Below are 20,787 nucleotides of genomic sequence, written 5' to 3'. Positions count from 1 at the left end.
TTCTTATAGCCTAGGCCAGGGCTAGGCAACCTCGGCACTCCTACAAACTACGAATCCCATCATACGTCTGCCTCTAGGAGTCATGCCTGTGATTGTAAGGGTCTTGCAATGTCTCATGGCACTTGTAGCTTCAAAACAGCTGGAAGGCCGAGGTTGCCTACCCCTGGTCTAGGCCATCTTTATGTAGAGCAACAATTTTTTTTCTCGGATCCTCAGAGAGTTCTTTGCCATGAGGTGCCATGTTGAACTTCCAGTGACCAGTATGAGAGAGTGAGAGCGATAACACCACATTTAACACACCTGCTCCCCATTCACATCTGAGACCTTGTAACACTAACGAGTCACATGACATCAGGGAGGGAAAATGGCTAATTGTGCACAATTTAGATATTTTCACTTAGGGGTGTACTCACTTTTGTTACCAGCGGTTTAGACATTAATGGCTGTGTGTTGAGTTATTTTGAGGGAGCAGCAAATTTACACTGTTATACAAGCTGTACACTCACTACTTTACATTGTAGACAAGTGTCATTTCTTCAGTGTTGTCACATGAAAATATAGAAGAAAATATTTACAAAAATGTGAGGGGTGTACTCATTTTTGTGAGATACTGTAGCCATACACCATAAGACATAACTTTAATCAGTGGAACTCCTACAGCATCATCACATCTACTCTATGACTCCTCCAAACTGGTTCCAGTGTCACTCCACATCAGCATTACATAGGGCAAGTGTTGAATAGGAGAGAGGAAGAACAGATACTCTTAGTGCAACCCATAAAAACATAAGTAAAAATGTATTGTGTTCTTGCGCTCACATGTAAACAGCAGTAACTCACATCGGTAGAAACTGTGTGCGCAATGACGTCACTAGCCACAAGCTCCACCCAATGTGTTTCTACACCACTGTCATCGCCAGGAAAAGAAGAATTTTTCTTATTTACTAATTTGTGGACTGTTTGGTATGTATTATTTTTAAAGAGATAGCGCACCTTTATTGGGAGTTGTATTACTTATTTTTATATTCAGATATTGTTTGTGTGCAGCTGTCATATTTTTTTTTTTTAAAACACTAAGCGCAGGATTTTGTTGTTTTTAAATAAAAAATGTTTAAACTGAGAAAATGTACCATTTTAAGAAAAAATAAGGTCATTTTATAAATGATGGCAGCAACACGTCTCAAAAAAGTGGGGACAAGGCAACAAAATGCTGGCAAAGTAATTGGTACTAACAAGGAAGAGCTGGAAGATCATTTTGTGAGTAATTAGGGTAATTGGTAACAGGCCAGTAATATGATTGGGTACAAATTGGCATCTTATAGAGTCAGAGTAAAGATGGGCAGAAGTTCACCAGTCCGTAAAAAGCTGCATCTAAAAATCACTGAACAATTTCAGAATAATATTCCTCAACGTAAAAAACTCCAAATACTTTAACCGCTTCCCCACCAGCGCTCGCCGTGTCCTCCGTGACCGTGACCATGGGTCCCGCAGACTCGATGTCCGCTGAGTGCATTTCCCCATTCTGCCTTGTGTCATGACAGAGATCACTGCTCTCTTTAATTGAGAGCAGTGATCGCTGTCATGTGTGTTGAAGCCCATCCCCCTCACAGTTAGAATCACTCCCTAGGACACACTTAACCCCTTGATCGCCCTCTAGTGGTTAACCCCTTTCACTGCCAGTGTCATTTACACAGTAATCAATGAATTTTTATAGCACCGATTGCTGTATAAATGACAATGGTCCCAAAAATGTGTCAAAAGTGTCCGATGTGTCCACCATTATGTCGCAGTCCCGATAAAAATCGCAGATCGCCGCCATTACTAATAAAAATAAATGAATAATAAAAATGGCATAAAACTATTCCCTATTTTGTAAACGCTATAACTTTTGCGCAAACCAATCAATATACGCTTATTGCAATTTTTTTTTTTTACCAAAAATATGTAGAATACATATCGGCCTAAACTGAGGAAAAAAAAATGTTATATACATTTTTGGGGGGGGGGGGTATTTATTATAGCAAAAAGTGAAAAATTTTGCTTTTTTTCCAAAATTGTCGCTCTATTTTTGTTTATAGTGCAAAAAATAAAAACCACAAAGGCGATCAAATACCAGCAAAAGAAAGCTCTATTTGTGCGAAAAAAAGGACACCAATTTTGTGTTGGTGCAACGTTGCACGGCCGCGCAATTGTCAGTTAAAGCAACGCAGTGCTGAATCGCAAAAAGTGCTCTGGTAAGGGGGCAAATCCTTCCGGGGGTGAAGTGGGTATATATATCATCATCTACAGTACATATCAACAAAAGATTCCAGGAATCTGGAAAAATCTCCATGCGCAGGGGACTGAGGTCCGAAATGGGGAAATGGGGGAAGGAGCAATAGGACAGATAGACTTAAACACAAGCAGTTGCTCAAGGCCAATTCAGCGACTCAAGTCTTCTAGATTCTACAGCATATTTAGGTTAAGGGGAGGAAATAGCAAAGGCCAAACACCATGCATGTGTAATGAGTAAATATGATCATAGACAAATGAATACAAGTTAAACATAAGAACGACAAAGATTTCAAATAGGACTGTTTTTGCACTTTGCACCATCATTATATGAGTATATAAGCCATAATAATAATGGCATGCTTATTTTCTATATGATTGGGGCCTAATATGGGTTGTAATCCTTTTATGTTCATTATTCATAGGTAGACAGGCTTGGGCTTTATTCTTCCTATGGCCGCTAATGTCCTTGCGGGTGATCTGATTTGGTGCATGAATTTTCCTTGTTTTACCTGCTACCCAGTGATCGTGTGCGTCCTTGGTAAGATGGGAGACCCCCCCACAGATGACCTATGAACATGTTTTCTGTTATTGTATTTTAAAGAATACTGTTATATTCAAACTGCTGGTTCAGGTACAAATTTTATGCTTTATCCCTAGTGGTATTATATGCAGTATTTCTAATGCCGCGTACACACGGCCGGACTTTACGCCAGAAAAGGTCTGGCGGTCTTCCCGACTGAGTTCCGACGGACTTTCAACAGAGTTACGACGGACTTCGGACCGAACGGACTTACCCACACAACAATGGACCGTACGCTTTGAACGTGATGACGTACGATGGGACTAGAAAAGGAAGTTCAGTAGCCAATAGCTGCCCTTGCGTCATATTTGGTCCGTCAGACCAGCATACAGCATACAGGCGAATGGTTTTCCCGACAGAAATTGATTCCGTCGGACAGATTTGAAACATGTTCTATTTCTAGGTCCGTCTGAATTTTTGAAGAAAAAAGTCAGATGAAGCCCACACATGATTGTAATATCGACGGAATGATTCCGTCTGACCTTTTCTGCTGGAAAGTTTGATCGTGTGTACGCGGCGTGAGTCTCCTGAGGAAGCCAAGGTTTTTTGTGAAACATGTAGAGCTGATTTTACTGCCAATATATTCAAGCCACATGGACCAACTTTGATGGTTTTATTATAATTAATGTTAAAACGATTGTCTTTTTAACATTTATACTATAATACAATTTATAGATATTTTATCATATATATTTTTTCTGTAGTACTTGAGTTCAGTACCTTAAAAATGGGATGTGGTGCCCTTGATCCTCCGACACTTGGGAAATTCTATATTGGTTCTTATTTTATAGACACACCTAATATTTGTCTTTCTCATGTATGCAGTGAATACAAAATTTAAACAAAGTCGTTGATGAAATAGTGAACCCTAACGTTCAGCAGATAGTTCAACCTTCCTGCACGGGTAATAACCTCAACCAAACCCTTTCAGATCAGGAATGTTTGGAAGGTCTTGTTCGAACATAAAGGTCACATCGGAGCCTTTAAACGGGTTTATGGTCAAGACCCTGACTTGCTGTATGTAAAATACAGAACTTTCTTCTGCATAAGCCACTTTTTTGTTGCATTTTTTTGTTTTAGACCATCAGTATGTTCCATAAACAAACTTTTGTGTTTTAGACAGACACTTATATTAAACTGTGGAATTTCCTGATACAGTCTGGAATTTCCTGGTCTCTCATTCACTAGACATCCAAACCCCAAGGCAGCAGAGCAGTAGATACCAACAACTTCCACCCTTCATGGCTCAACATTGGTATAACATTTTGGTGTTTTGTTTTCTGCAACATATACTTAAAAAATGTATCCATTGGTCCTATTTGCCTATATTGTTCTATAATGCTGTGGAACATCCAGGTGGGTTTAAAGTGAACCTGTGCTTTGTTACCCACTCTCCCAACTTTCCTTTACTCTCCCTGCTCCATTTAGCCACTGAGAGCCAACAAAACGGCCGTCCTTGACCAAGCTTCACGTACTTTCTGCTGTTTTGCCATGGCTGGCTTTCGCAGTACTGAGGAACACCCCCACCACCCCCCTCAGTGCTGAATCAATCACTAAGTACCAGCTTACAGGGCATGAGACACATGCCCATCCACTCAACCGTACTGGGTATTTCTATAATTGGTGGAAATGTGGGGGGGGGGGGGGCAAAAGAAAGGTATGTGCTCCTGGGAGGACACCCTGGCCTGCACAAAGAGCCAGGTTGACTTGACAAGCAGCAATATTTTTGTTGGAGAACAGTGTAACAGATCCCTGCAGGACCGTATTTGTCACCCTTGGGGTCTCCGCCATCTGTCTAAGCAAAATGCGGTGCGGGGGGGGGTCAGATGCGGCTATTTGCTTGTCTTTATCCACCCCTTGGGGCACTATGCCTCCCACTGAAAATAACAATGGGGCATAATTCCTGCCACTGACACCAACAGTGGGGCACTATTCCTCCCACTGACAGTAATAACGGAGTACTAGTCCTCTTATGCCGCGTACACACGATCAGACTATCCGGCGGACTTAGTCTGGCTGACAAACTGCCGGAAAGTCCGCCAGACTTTCCAAACGAGCGGACCTGCCAACACACGACCGGACTTTTCCGGCGGACTATGGCGGGAGCCTGCCGTACTTTTTAAATGAACGGACTTGCCCACACACGGAGGAAAGTCCGTTCATTTTGAACGCAGCTCCAGGTAGACGGGACTAGCAAAGGAAGTCAATGTCGCCGCCTTCGGCAGCGAAATTGACATGTTGCTGGCCCCGTCACCTGGTATGGACTTAAAGGGGAAGCCCTATGCCGAAAAAATGGCGTGGGGGTCCCCCCTAGATCCATATCAGACCCTTATCTGAGCACGCTACCTGGCCAGTCAGGAAGGGGGTGGGGACAAGCGAGTGCCCCCCCCTCCCGAGCCGTACCAGGCCGAGTGCCCTCAACATGGGGGAGTGCTTTGGGGAAAGGGGGGCCACTTTTCCCATCAATGACCTTAAGGCCCCTGCTTACATCATTGCAGTGTGGTAGTGTACGTGTTTCCCCAACAGACATTAAGGTGCGTTATGCACATTGGTGCAAAACAGTACCATTCATTATAAATTAAACCTCAATGCACCTTACTAGCAAGCAGCACCAGATATTGAATACACCCTTGCTCAAATGAGTGGGCTGCCTTTAATGTAAGGTATTTTCAATTGCGGCATAACGCACAGGCGCTAATGCAGCACAACATTGCAAATCCAGCCTAATTAAACCATTGGTTGATAAAGTTACATTGCAAATATAAATATTTGTAAAAAAACATAATCTTTATTTATAGCATGACAAGATGGAAAGCAGGTCAATCTTTATGGGCCAACTGTGCAAACTTCCAGAAACCTTCTAACGGTTCACAGACTTTCACTGACAACATGCCAGAATGCCCTGTGACATATGCTAATCATCCAGATACCCCACTGATAACAACTGGCAACATTTTTAACAGCATAAAGCACATCTACACCCCAAAACAAACATGTAATATATTGCAGCTTATCAGTCTTTAAAGTATAACTAAAGGCAAAACTTTTTTTTAGTTTTGGATAGTGGAGAGGGATTATCACTGAAAGCATAAGTAAAAGAAAATCCCACAGTTTGGGTTGTCCCCAGAAAAGGGGAAATCTTCCAATGGGGGCACTAGTACTGGCGACATGGGGAGCCCCAAGAATTTCCTTAATTTGCAGGGATTTCCTCTCACTTCCTGTTTGGTTATGGGACAGTAAGTGAAGGGAAATCTCTGCAATGGAACACAGATTGCCAAAAAAAAAAAAAAAGAGTTATAACCCTCTTACTCTATCCAAAATAGAAAAAAAGGTGTTGTCTATAGTTCTACTTTAAATGTGGTGTCTGTAGTAGTTTTGATTTTTCAGGCCTTATTTCCTTTATTTTCACCTGGTCACACCTATTGCAACACACTTCTGGTCCAGAGCTCCTGATTTGCCTATTTGGTGTAGGTTGGTGACACATGAAGTACCAAAGCCATAGGGAAACACACAGCTAGGTAATTAGAATTTTCAGAAGCTGATTAACAGTGAAAGGTTTCCAGAAAAGGTTTCCTGCCTGCAGAGGTTCTTTTTAAATATATCAGCCTGTAGATACAGTGACAAATGGTAACCTCTTGCTGGCAAGATCAACACGGTTTAATCAGTGTTGCAAGTGAAGCAACTGTCACCAAAGGGTGTTGACACTCACAGACATGTCAATTGGCTGGCCACATGCTAAGAGACATGTCTATTGGCCAACCAGATTCTCAGAGACATGTTCATTGGCTGGCAAGATACCCAGAGACATGTCTATTGGCTAGACAGATACCCAGAGACATGACTATTGGCTGGGCAGATTCCTCGAGACATGTCTATTGGCCAGCCGGATACTCAGAGACATGTGTATTGGCCAGCCAGATACACACAGAAATGTCTATTGGCTGGCCAGATAACCGGAGACATGTCTACCAGCTGGAAAGATAGATGTTTTTTGTCCTACCAGCAGGGCTTTTTTTCTCAAACAATAGGTGCTGGAACTCAACCACGAGCCCCCAAAACCCCTCCACCCATATATACCCTCCAAATCACATCAAATAGTGGGTGCGGTCAGTCAAATTTCACGAACGGTAGGAGGGTCTTCAAGGGGCATTAAATACCAGGATTGCATTACATATAGAGTGCAGAGTTCAGGGGGGTTACACACAGAGTGCAGAGCTATCACTTGTAAACACAGAAACCAGACTTCTGTGTTTACAAGTGATTGTGGTGAGCAGACCCCAAAGGGTCTGAGCCAGAGGTGGTGGAACTGAGTTCCACCAAGTTCCCCCTGAAAAAAAGGCCTGCCTACCAGATACCTGGAGACATTTTTAATTGGCTGGCCAGTGGCACAGAGACATATCTACTGGATAGACAGATACACAGAGACATGTTTATTGGCAGGCCAGATACTCAGATTTCTGTCTGATGGACTACCAGATGCCCAGACATGTATTTTGGTCATCCAGATGCCCAGGGACATGTCTATTGGTCAGCCAAATACCTAGAGACATGTCTATTGGCAGAGCAGATACCCAGAGACATGTCTATTGGCTGGAGGAATACCCAGAGACATTTTTAATTGGCTGGCCAGTGGCACAGAGACATATCTACTGGCTAGACAGATACACAGAGACATGTCTATTTTTCTGAGCAGATACCCAGAGACATATCTATTGGTCGGCCAGCTACTCAGACATGTCTACTGGCTGGCCAGATACCCAGAGATCTGTCTGATGGACTACTAAATGCCCAGAGACATGTCTTTTTGTTCATCCAGATGCCCAGGGACATCTCTATGGGTAAGCCAGATACCCAGAGACATGTCTACTGGCAGGCCAGATACCTGGAGTTCTGTCTGATGGACTACCAGATACCCTGAGACATGTCTACTGACTGGAGGAATACCCAGAGACATTTTTATTGGCTGGCCAGTGGCACAGAGACAAGTCTACTGGCTGGACAGATACACAGAGACATGTCTATTAGCTGAGCAGATACCCAAAGACATGTCTATTGGCTGAGCAGATACCCAGAGACATGTCTATTGATTGGCCAGATACCCAGAGATCTGTCTGAAGGACTACCAGATGCCCAGAGACATGTCTTTTGGTCATCCAGATGCACAGGGACATGTGTATTGGTCAGGCAAATACCCAAAGACATGTCTATTAGCCAGCCAGATACCCAGAGACATGTCTATTGACAGCCAGATGCCCAGAGACATGTCTATTGACAGCCAGATGCCCAGAGACATGTCTATTGACAGCCAGATACCCAGAGACATGTCTATTGGCCAGCCAGATACCCAGAGACATGTGTTTTGGTCAGTCAGATGCCCAAAGTCCTCCTACTCTCAAGCTCTCTCATCTCCTCCACCCATTCTCGTCTCCAGGATTTCTCCAGAGCCTCTCCCATCCTCTGGAACTCGCTACCTCCACCGGTCCGGCTATCCCCTACTCTTGCTACTCTTGCTACCTTCAGGTGATCCCTGAATACTCATCTCTTCAGGAAAGCCTATCATGTCTCCAACTAATCTCCTACCACTTCCATCAGCTCATTCCCCACAGTTACAACCTTTTGTACCACCTGCCCCACTCTATTAGATTGTAAGCTTTTCTGAGCAGGGCCCACCTAATCCTCTTGTATTTTATTGTATTATAACTGTATTGTCTTCCTTTTTATATTGTAAAGCGCTGCGTAAACTGTTGGTGCTATATAAATCCTCTATAATAATAATAATGTTTATTGGCTGGCTGGATGCCCAGAAACGTGTCTATTGGCCCATCCATATAATAAATATCTTCACTGAATGATGGGAAGGGGAGACGGCTTGGCAGCCAACTACCACCTGTTGGCATCTTTTTGGTCATTTTGATTGGCCGTGCCAGACTGGTGTAACTCCTGTGTATGCTCGCAAGAGTTAATTCATCCCAGCACCGAGGCATGCAGGGAATGTACACATGTGCAGCTCAATTTACATTTAAAAAAGGTTTGCAAGCAAGCAGGTAACAATCTTGTATCGCAGCGGGCGTATAGTACATTTCTTCTGCAAAACAAAAAAAAGCGCCTTTTTTTGGGGGGGGGGGGGGGGGGTGCAACGTTTCACTTTAAATTTCTTAAAGCCGATCTTATGAAGAACTGTACACATTGCAGGCAAAGCAGACAAAATGCAGCCTTTGGGGTTTGACCGCATTCATTGAACAGCGCTACGTTCAGAAGCAAAAGTCACCATTGCACAACAAGGCTCTTCTATACAAGTAGCATTTCATATGTCAGAACAGCATTAATATTTCTTGTACACAAAGATAAATTGTATTTCACACTCACTGATCCTTTAATACAGAAATAATCTGTGCTATTTAAAGATGGGTAAGTGAATAAGGACGAGTCCTGTCCAGAGAAGTCTGAGCTCCTCAGATGGATGGAGACTCTGAGCCTTTGATAGGGGCAGGCAATGCACACATATGTGGCGGCAGCACACAAGGACCTCTGTGCACAGTCTGGTCCCTCCTGGCTGGAGTCTGGCAGGGGAGGGGGGGAGCTGCTGAGAGCAATACACAGAGCATCCTTTGTACCCCACTGAATAAACTCACTGCTTCTCCTGCACACAGGAATTCCTTTAACCAGTGACACGCCACCCCAACCAATCACAGAGCGAAGAGGCACACATCGATCAGTGCCCTGGCACCTCCAGCAGAGAAGGGGTTAACCTCCACAGCCCACTATGCACACAACTCTTACCCCAGCCACTGTGTCCACCCCTCAGCCAATCAGAGCTACTCACATCTATTCCATCCTTGCCCGGTATTCCAGGAGGTCCAGGTGGGCCAGGTGGTCCTGGAGGTCCCGCTCTCTGCGGAAAGACAGACAAGGAGACATTGTCACTAGCAGATAATCACAATGGCAAGATCACATGTGGTCAGAAAGCTTATATTATGGCAAATATTGCTAAGGAGTCATCAGTTCCAGTATTTAAAAAAAAAAATATGTCCCAAGAAAAATAATTTCCAGGACCCTCCAATGGTGAGAAACCCAGTCTGTGACACCTGATACCTAATATACCCCAATAAGCCATTTTGTTTAGATTATAAAAGAACACTTATGAGACCTACAGCCCCAATGTTTAAACATTTTTTGCAAAATATTTCCAGGGACAACAATTTACAAGAACTAATGATCAGAACCAAGAGGTATCCAGGTGATCCAACATGGCTAGTTATATTGACCGAGGCTGGGCCAAAAAATACTGAGTACTAAGAGAGGGTAAAACATTTAGATCTTGCTTTACGACCAATCAGAATTAGGCTTACCTTGAGGGGACTGCTGTTAACAAATGATATATTACATTTAATTGGATACAGTTAGATGCTCCAAATTATTATTGCCCTTCGCAATAAGCCTCTTAGAGGCCATATCTTATATGGACTAGACTGATCTCTATTGTTGGTGTAATGCCTAGTAATGGGGATAATGCAATGCTCATGTATCTCTCATTGACCAATTAGAAATCACCTAAAAGTTAAAAGAGTTAAAGCACTTTTATACATTTTGAAAAGCGCAATCCATTACGTGGTAAAAATTTAATATTTAGTCCTGTGATAAATTTTTAAATGGGAAAGGGAAATGGGAAAGGGTAACGTCAGTTATTGTCAGACGTAAATTAAATCTCCATTGTTGAGATGGAGATCACTTTGCTTGTCCATTATGGTGATGGCGCGAGGTCACATGACCTTCTCGGACACTAAGGTGACAATTATTTGGGAAGCCCTCTAATGTGACATTCCTCACCTTTGTGATGAGTTTGAAACCCTCCTCCACAGATGATAATTTGAGTCGGGCTAATGTACCAGAATCCTCTCTGCAGGGGGCAGCACACAAGTCTTATAGGCAAGGGATCAGTGCCCCAATCACATAGGTAGGGGGCAGCACGAAAGTCGCATTGGCAGGGGGCAGCAGAAAAGTCTTATAGGCAATGGATCGGTGCCCCAATCACATAGGTACGGGGCAAAACATAAACCATATAGGCAGGGGGCAGCACGAAAGTCGCATTGGCGGGGGGCAGCACACAAGTCTTATAGGTAGGGGGTAGAATAAAAGTCGTATATGTAGGGGGCAACACACAAGTTGTATAGGTAGGGGACCTTAGACAAATTCAACAGGCAGAGAGCAGCACACAAATTGTATAGGGCGGGGGCAGTAAACCAATTGTATAGGTAGGGGCAACACACACATTGTATAGGCAGGTGGCAGCACAAAAGTCTAATATGCAAGGGATAGTACACCAGTCATATAAAAAGGGGGCAACACACATGTTTTAAATGCAAGGGGCAGTGAACTTGTCAAATAGGCAGACAGCAACACACAAATTGTATAGGCAGGAGGCAATACACCAATCATAGGTAGAGAGCATTACACATCATATATGCAAGGGGCAGTACACCAGTCATATAGGTAGGGGGCGACACACAGGTTGTATAGGGAAGGGGTAGTACACAAGTTTTAAAGGCAGGGGGCTGCACACAAGCCTTATAGGCAGGGGGCAGTAGACAAGCCATATAAGCAGGGGGCAGTACACGAACCATATAGGCAATAAGCAATACACAAGCCCTATAGGCAGGGGGCAGTACAAAAGCCATATAGGCAGGGGGCAGTACACAAGCCATATAGGCAGGGGGCAGTACACAAGCCATATAGGCAGGGGGCAGTACACAAGCCATATAGGCAGGGGGCAGCAAACAAGCCATATAGGCAGGGGGCAGCACACAACCCACCAAATCATCTGGCACAGGGCCATTTTTTGCCTATCCTAGGACAGCATCTTTCTTATTCCTTCCACTTATATTACACATCTCTGTGTATACTGCCTATGGCTGAACTACATTATGTTGTCACATTAAATATATAATATCATTGTTTAGGCAGGGGGCCGCACACACGTCGGATAGGCAGGGTACAAGTTGTATAGGCCGAAGGGCAGTACACCAATTGTATATACAGGGGCCAACACATAAATTGTATAAGCAGGGGCAGCACACAAATTGTCTAGGCAGGGGGCACCACAGAAGGGGCAGTACACCAGTTGTATAGAAAGGGGGCAGCACACAAGTTTTAAAGCCAACGGGCAGTACACCAGTCAAAAAGACAGAAGGCAACACACAAATTGTATAGCTAGGGGGTATTGGTGGGGGAGGGGGCTTGGGGGGCAGTACACAAGTCATATATGCAAGGGGCAGTACACCAGTCATATAGGTAGGGGGTGACACACAAGATGTATAGGGAAGGGGTAGTACACAAGTCTTATAGGCAGGGGGCAGGAAACAAGCCTTATAGGAATGGGGCAGTACACAAATCATTTAGGCAGGGGGCAGAACACAAGCCTTAAAGGGAGGGGGCAGTACAAAAATCAGTAGGCAGGGGGCAGCACACAAGTCTTACAGACAAGGTGTAGTACACAAGTCTTTTAGGCAGGGGGCAGAACACAAGTTGTATAGGCCAGGGGACAGCACAGAAGTCATAAAGGGAGACAAGCAAAGGGCACCACAAATGCTGCCAAATCATCTGGCACATAAGGTAATTATTTACCTAGGAAAGCGCCGCCCTAATTCCTTCCACTTATATTACACATCTCTGTGTACACTGCCCATCACTGAACCGCATTATGTTGTCACATTCCATCGTGTATATATATATATATATATATATATATATATATATATATATATTGCTTTAAAACATACTCTGAAGAATGCATTGAGACATGGAATGTTGAGAATGGTTCATCTAGTCCACAATAAAGCTGAAAAAAATGTAAGGGGTGAGGGGAGCACTGGCTGAACATGGAGGTAGATTATAAGTTATTTCTGAAGGAGTAGTAGATACATAGAGTCATCTCACAGCAGAGGCAGCTTTTGTGATATGAAAGAAAAACTCATCACATCGTTTTATATTATAAGACCACTACCACTATGACTGGTGTCTGTAAGACTGGCCATACACCTATAGATTATATGCAGATTTTCTATGGTCAGATGGAAAACGTGGAACAGATTCCTCCATCTACACTGAACTGTGTGGATGGAAGAATCTCCCACTGGCCCAAGCTTCCATATCTTGCTAGTTAGTCCCGCTGGCTCTCACAATACCTGAACATTCTGATTGGGTGCAGGCATTGTTTAGGTTGAGAGCCAGCGGGGCTGGCTAGCAAGATATCGAAGCTTGGCCCAGTGGGAGATTCTTCCATCCACACAGTTCAGAGTAGATGGAGAAATCTGTTGCACTTTTTCCATCTAACCAAATAAAATCTGCAGATAATCTATAGGTATGTGACTAGCTTAAGATGGAAGGCTCCTTTAAGCCAAAATTGCCTGATAATCAAAAGCATTTCAGCTGAAGCTATGGCAAGATTGAGTTTCTGTCAATAATATATTGGATGCAATGGTCTTATATCAAATAAAATATACATTAGTCAATTATTGATAAGAAAGATCATTTTAGACTTCCAAATATTAGCAGTGGGTCGATAAGCTATTGAGTAACTGGTTGGTAGCAGACCAGTGTGAAGATACAGTTATTTGAGGACCACATTGGCTGGGTTTATGGCCCTATCTTCTCCCATTCAATCAAGGTATATAGCAGGTTTGTTCTTTTAGTGCCCCAATCTGGGCAGGTTAACCTGTTTGACCAAAGTCCACTGCTTGCCCTGGTATTTGCCCTAATACCACCAATGGACACAACCTAGATGGCCTAGTCTCACTATTGATGCTTGCCATTCAGGCCATTGATAACTGTTGGTTGCACATATTTCCCATCCTGATGTCACGTATCCAAAATCTGATCAATTGGCCTTCAACTTCTTCAGTAGAATTAATAACAGCCTTTGACTTCCACCTCTCATACGCTGGTTGCTGGTTTGCTCAATTTGGGGCTGAAATCTTAATGGCCAACAATTGGGGTAAGTAGACTTTGTAGACACCTACAAGCCCTTACCAAAGATGGGCAATGCCAGACCTAATTGGCCAGCATCTTATTGTCTTGTCTTGTCCACATCACCCATGAAGGATGACTGAGTGAAAAAATAATGGAACCCTTCCTTCCCCTGCCGTAGATGCAGTACTAGTACTTGTACTAGTATATTTTAAAGGATGGTGCAGGAGGGGCGAGTTGTAAACGAAATGAGGCCATAAAGAGTCATCACAGAACATAAGACACAAGCCTTACAGTGTTCCAGCAGACAGGAAAGAACAAAACGCATGTGTAGCATGTTTATACAGCACAACTAAACATCAGAGACCTCAGAGGGGAAGTGGGCACCATACGTGGAACCCAAGACAAGAGGGTCTTTGTTTTGGGGGGGGGGGGGGGGGTGTAATACTCCCCTTGCTGACATTCCATTACAGAATACATTAAGGCGAAGGAACTAGTAACAGACAGTATAATAAACTTAAAAATATAAGTAAAATAAAGAAGATTAAAAATAAATAAATCAAAATTCATTAACATCGACTGATCCTGAGGATTGATCAGAACCATACGAGGATCAGTTACATTAGAACACTTCGGGGAACACATTTGGGAAATCCATATTGACCAATCAACAATTACGTTTCTTGTTCGGATCTAGAATTGTACTGGTTGCTGTGGGTTACTGCACTGCTTAAATAAACCGTAATTGTTGCAGCTTCATTTTTTTTTAATTATTTTAAACTAGGTCAAGTAAAGGAAAAGGAGATCCGTCCCTTTGGGGGCATATCGTAGAACATGTCTAAACATGGAGAATAATAAGACATTTATTATTACAAAAAGTATGCAAATTAAAAAAAAAAAAAAAAAAAAAAAAAGGGAAATTAGCCCTATATAGAAAATAATAGGTGCACATTTTTTTTTTTAGTAAAGTTTGTACTAATTCTTGGTGGCCCCTTTAAAAAGCAATGCACAAAGTCACATTAACTGGTGTCTCAGTCTTGGTGAATGGTGGACGCTGGCGGAGGAAGGTTCCCTCTACTGTCTTAAGGAAGCAAGTTTTTCCAAATAGCATGATTGATAATATGTTGAAGTTATGGCATATGGAGGACAACGTCTGTCAAGGTGCATTGCATTCAGGGGCCCTATAGCTTCCATCTGAGGTCACAGATTAGTCTGGGATGCCATGGCGATGAATGGTAGTGGTGCTGAACAAGGAACAGAACACTGCAAGCAAATCAATGAAGAAGTGGGCTGTTGCTGAGAAATGCCATTTGGAGTTACCTGTACTAATAGGGGTTACTTACACCATTATAAGGAAGCAAATTCTTTCTCTAAATTGTGTTGTAGCTCATGGCACACAGTGGACATCAACTGACAAATACAGTCCAGACAAGATGCATTGCATTGCATTGAGATTGCATAGTCTGGGATGCCATAGTAGTAAATCATAGGGGGTTCTGAACAATGAACAGAACACTGCAAGCCAGTCTACCAAGATTGGCTGTTGCTGAGTGTAGGATACCATCTGGAGTTACCTGTACTAGTAGGAATTACTTGCAAAGCTGTAAGGCAAGGATATGCAATTAGCGGACCTCCAGCTGTTGCAGAACTACAACTCCCATGAGGCATAGCAAGACTCTGACAACCACAAGCATGACACCCAGAGGCATGATGGGACTTGTAGTTTTGCAACAGCTGGAGGTCTGCTAATTGCATATCCCTGCTGTAAGGAAACACTACCTCCTGGTAGTTTCTGACATACGGTGGACATCACTTGACAACACAGCCCAAGCAAGGTGCATTGCATTCAGGGGCCCCACAGGTTCCATAGTTTGGGATGCCATGGTAGTAAGTGGCAGGGGACATTGAACAATTAACAATGAAAGCCAATCTAGTTAGGAACAGGCTGTTGCTGAGAGTAGGATACCACTTGGAGTTACCTGTACTAATAGGGGTTACTTGCACCGTTATAAGGAAGCAAATTCTTCTTCTAAATTGTGTTGTAGCTCATGGCATACTGTGGACATCAATGGGAAAATACAGCCCAGACAAGATGCATTGCATTCAGGGGCCCTGCAGCTTCCATCTGAAGTTGTTAACTGGTTTATAGTCTGGGGTACCATAGCAGTAAGTGGCAGAGGAGGTTTCTGGACAGATGAACAGCCAATCTTTTAAGGAGTAGGCTGTTGCTGAGAATAGGATACCATCTGGAGACCTTAAGTATTTACTGAAGATGGGGGAATATAATTACACAAAATTGTTTAAGTATAATTTTCTATTTAGATAAATAACCTAAAGTAGCAGAGTGGGCAGAAAAAAAAGTTATGATGTGCTGCGAATATCAGCCAATCAGATCACAGCGCAGACCATGTAAAGATGGCTCAAAGACTCCTTTACGCTGATCTTTACTCAGAGATCAAATAAGGTTTCCAGGAACATACCACTTTTAGGAAAGGGAAAGCAAAGTATCTCGTGTATGTCCAATTCTACCGCTGCGTGCAATCAGTGACTACGGTGCAATGGGCAGGTAACAAGCACGACAGATTTGGCAGCGCCATACACAGTGTGATTAAAATGACTGGCGAAAGTCTTGAGCGCCGCTTCCGGAATGTAAAGGGTTAATTAGCCGGAGATGACAAATGTGATCAAGCACCGTAGACAAAAAGTTTGGGAAATTTTTGTGTAGCCAAAGGGTTTCCCTTTTCCGTAGGATAAAGAAAATTCGATTTTTTGTGGAATTGGGCAGGTTGGAGGATAGCTGGAGATACAGGAGATGCCACATTAGAGCCAATACAGAGGAGGCAAGTAGAAGGCAGTGTGACTTACCGGCGCTTGGGGTGCCACCAAGTGGACCAATAAAAGGAACCCAAGAGCTGGGAACCAGACCATCTTTTTTCCCTGGATCCTTCAACCCCTCTGCTGGCTGCCTACGGTCCCTGTGTCCCCCTCGCTCCTCCTGGATTGCAGCCCCTGAGTGAGGGGTGTCTGACTCCTGATTGAGTTCTCTCTGCTGGTCCTGGGATGTGGAGAGGTAGGGGGCTTCAAGAGCAGTGGAGGAGGAGGAAGAGAGAGAGACTGAGCGAAGGGAGGGAAGACAAGCTAAAAACCCACCTATGAGTGGGGGCATTGCTGATTGGCAGCTGGAGTCCCTGGAATGCAAGGAAAAACAAGGACACGGGAGAGGTGGCAACCTGGAAAACCCAGTCCTAGCTCAGCCTCAACCCATCCTCCTACCAGAAAGTACAGATCTCCCGAAGGTCCTCCTGGCAGACAAAGGGTTAGATTTATAAGAAGGATACAACCTTCAACCTACAGAAACTCTCACAATCTTAGATTGGTCGTTTATCTCCTAATTTCACTTTGACGGATTAGGGCATTGCAAGCCAAAATGTATTATTTAGCCATTTATCTCCACACCTAAAAAAATAATGATAGGTGTATCCCACAAGTTGTCAGGTCACTTTAAAAAATATGACAATAAATTAAACAAAGTAAAAGTATTATTATTATGATTATTAATAATATGAATCATACTGATAATATTTATTATTATCGTTATACACTCTTATTATTATTATTATTATTATTAATAATAATAATAATAATAATAATAATATGTTTATTTTGATACATTTTTTGTAATAATAATTATATTACATAATAATATTTATTATTATCTTTATACATTCCTATTATTATCTTTATACATTCTTATTAAAAATAATAATAATAATAATAATAATAATAATAATAATACGCTTATTTTGTTACATTTATTGTAATAATAATTACATTACATAATAATATTTATTATTATTATTATATACTATTATTAATATTGTTATACACTATTATTATTATTATTATTATTATTAATAATAATAATAATAATAATAATAATAATAATAATAATAATAATAATAACATGTTTATTTTGATACATTTTTTGTAATAATAATTATATTACATAATAATATTTATTATTATCTTTATACATTCCTATTATTATCTTTATACATTCTTATTAATAATAATAATAATAATAATAATAATAATAATACGTTTATTTTGTTACATTTATTGTAATAATAATTACATTACATAATAATATTTATTATTATTATTATTATATACTATTATTAATATTGTTATACATTATTATTATTATAATTATACATACTTATTATTATTATTATTATTATTATTAATAATAATAATAATAATAATAATATTATGCTTATTTTGTTACATTTATTGTAATAATAATAATTATATTACATAACAATAATAATATTTATTATTATAATTGTTATACATTATTATTACCATTATACATTACTATTAATTAATAATAATAATATTATTACATTTATTTTGTTACATTCATTGTAATATTAATTATATTACATAATAATAATAATAATTATTATTGTTATTATTATACATTATTATTATTATTATTAGATAGGATTTATATAATGCCAACGGTGTATACACTGCTACTCTTCTGTCACTGCACCAACATTTGCGCCACTGTTATTGCCACTACAGCAGCATGCAACAACACTAGTCCTCGGAGGATGCCATGAGCTGCACAGGGCACAACGGCCAGCTTGGGTGACTCCAGTGGCTATTTTGTTCTGTAGGAGGCTCCAGGTGTATTAAATAATTCTGCGGCAATCTGCAAAAAAATTGTAGGATTGGTGGGCAAGGGTGGGCAACCATCGGCTCATTGCCTATTATGGAACTACAAATCCCACGAGGCATTGCAAGATTCTGACAGTTACAAGCATGACTCCCGAGAGACATGATGGGACTTATAGTTCCACAACAGAGGGAGGGTTAGAGTTTGCTCACCCCTGGATTAAAGGAGAACTATAGGCAAAACTTTTTTTCATTTTGGGTAGAATAAGGGAGGGTTATAACCCCTGTAAGGTGAGGTAAGGAGAAGAAATCCCAGCAAATTAGGGAAATGCCTTATGGCCCTCATGTCACCAGAATTAGTGTCCCCATGGAAGATTCCCCCACTATTACTTTTCTGGGGACAACCCAAAACTTGGTACTTTCTTCTACTCTCACTTTTATTGATAATGGTAAATAGGACAAATAGAGAGGGTGATTCTCCTTAATGGGGCACAGACAGAAATAAAAACCGACAGGGGTTCCAATCCCTCTCCACTCCATCCAAAACTAAAAAAAGGGGTTTTGCCTTTAGTTATACTTTAAGTGGACACAACTATGCGAAGAGGAACTCTGGAAGCTGTGCCCAAAAAAAGGAAGGCAGGGGGCAATGACCGGTATTGCCAGTGGTCTCTCTGCCACTGATCATCCCATCACTGACTTACCATGCATTGTGTCTCTGGCTGGTAGAGGCGAGGCTTTGCTTCCTCATTTCAGAGCCTCCGGCAAGGAGAACAGTGAGCTGCACAGCAGTGACATCAGACTAGCAGTCAGAGGCAGCATTGCCTTAGGTGATCTCACACTGCAGATACACAGCTATCACCAGCGCCTAGGCCACACCCCCAACCTTTTGAGTTGAGAACGAGGGGCACCTATTATCAAAAATATATTGGCATAGGACACACCCACTACCACCCCCTCTTAAAGGACAATACAAAAAAATATGATTAGTTTAACCCACAAGTGCTTTTTTTTTTTTTTTCTTTTACCATTACTACTCCTTTATATTGGCTTTTGGAATTTACAAATGCAGCAATTTAAAAATAAGATGAAAGGTTTAGCGCTGGGAAACAATTTTTGAGTTTAATCCAAAGGAAAATGCGTAATTTGTATTAAAAAAAGACAATGAAAAAAAAATCGCATCTCTGAATCTCTCTGGCCTCAATGGACAGAGTTCCCCTCACTTCCTGTATGTGGTCACCAGCTGAGGAAGTAAGGGGAATCCACCCAAAGGGGACACAGTGCAGTGTTTATGCTCCAGTACATGCAAGTGCAATGGCTCGTCCAAACTCCACTGCTACATTCTAAATTCAAGAACTCTGGTGGATAAATAGCTGCCCCAGATGTGAGCAAAAAGTATTGCCACCCGATGCCATCCACCAGGAATCACAAAGTAATCGCCAGAGACAAAGCAGTCGTCCACCCACAAGCTCTAGTGACCAACCACGATTTGGTGGATTGCTTTTTTGAGGGACACCTACCCTGTTTCCCTGAAAATAAGACCTAACTTGACTGTCGGTGATGGCTGCGATATAAGCCCAACCCCCCAAATAAGCCCTAGTTAAAGTCCTTGTAGGTCTTATTTTCAAGGTAGGGCTTTTTTTCGGGGAAACAGGGTAGGGCTTATTTGGGGGGTTGGGCTTATATCGCAGCCATCACCGACAGTCACGCTAGGTCTCATTTTCAGGGAAACAGGGTAGGGCTTATATTGCAGCCATCACCGACAATCACGCTAGGTCTTATTTTCGGGGAAACAGGGTATTAGCAAAAGTATGTAGGCATATGACACTCCCACTTGCCACGCCCCCTTAAAGGAGAATTATACAAAGAAAAATGATTATTAAAACCCACAAGGGCTTTTATTTTTACCACTACTATTCCTTTATATAGGATTTTAACATTTACAAATGCAGCAATTTAGAAATTGGATTTATATCTCATTTCATTGCAGTTGAATTTTATCATTTTATGTCTTATGGTCACCATACAGGTCACAATCTGACCATACATATATCTTTGTACAACCAACTTTAACCACTTGCCAACCGCTGTACGCCGATATACATCGGCACAATGGCAGAGGTGGGCAAATGGGTGTATCTGTATGTCCCCTTTAATTGGCAGGGTTAGCGGGCGCACGAACGTCGTGTACAGCGTGACCGCGCCCATGGGACTCTGATGCTCGCCGGTGTCCCGCGATCGTGTCACGGAGCCGCTGAACGGGCAGATGCCTATGTAAACAAGGCTTTTCC

At 42.0% G+C, this 20,787-nt stretch overlaps 1 protein-coding gene across 1 annotated transcript in view; it reads right to left on the bottom strand.

The window, feature by feature from the left end:
* Nucleotides 1–16,936, bottom strand: part of COL9A3 (collagen type IX alpha 3 chain) — a 60,977-nt gene extending 44,041 nt beyond the window's left edge. Inside the window, exons 1-2 of the mRNA XM_077460323.1 lie at nt 16,682–16,936; nt 9,678–9,746 (exon numbers count right to left, since the gene is read on the bottom strand). Coding sequence (XP_077316449.1) covers nt 9,678–9,746; nt 16,682–16,744 — 132 coding nt within the window. The 5' untranslated portion in view covers nt 16,745–16,936. The remainder of the gene's footprint in view (nt 1–9,677; nt 9,747–16,681) is intronic.
* Nucleotides 16,937–20,787: the final 3,851 nt, after the last annotated feature.

The sequence above is a fragment of the Lithobates pipiens genome, unplaced genomic scaffold (genome assembly GCF_037356315.1).
Source record: "Lithobates pipiens isolate NorthernLeopardFrog02 unplaced genomic scaffold, aLitPip1_a1.2 Scaffold_28, whole genome shotgun sequence".
Classification (NCBI taxonomy): Eukaryota; Metazoa; Chordata; class Amphibia; order Anura; family Ranidae; genus Lithobates; species Lithobates pipiens.
Note: the sequence above shows the minus strand (reverse complement) of the source record. Positions and strands in the feature narration are given on the sequence as shown.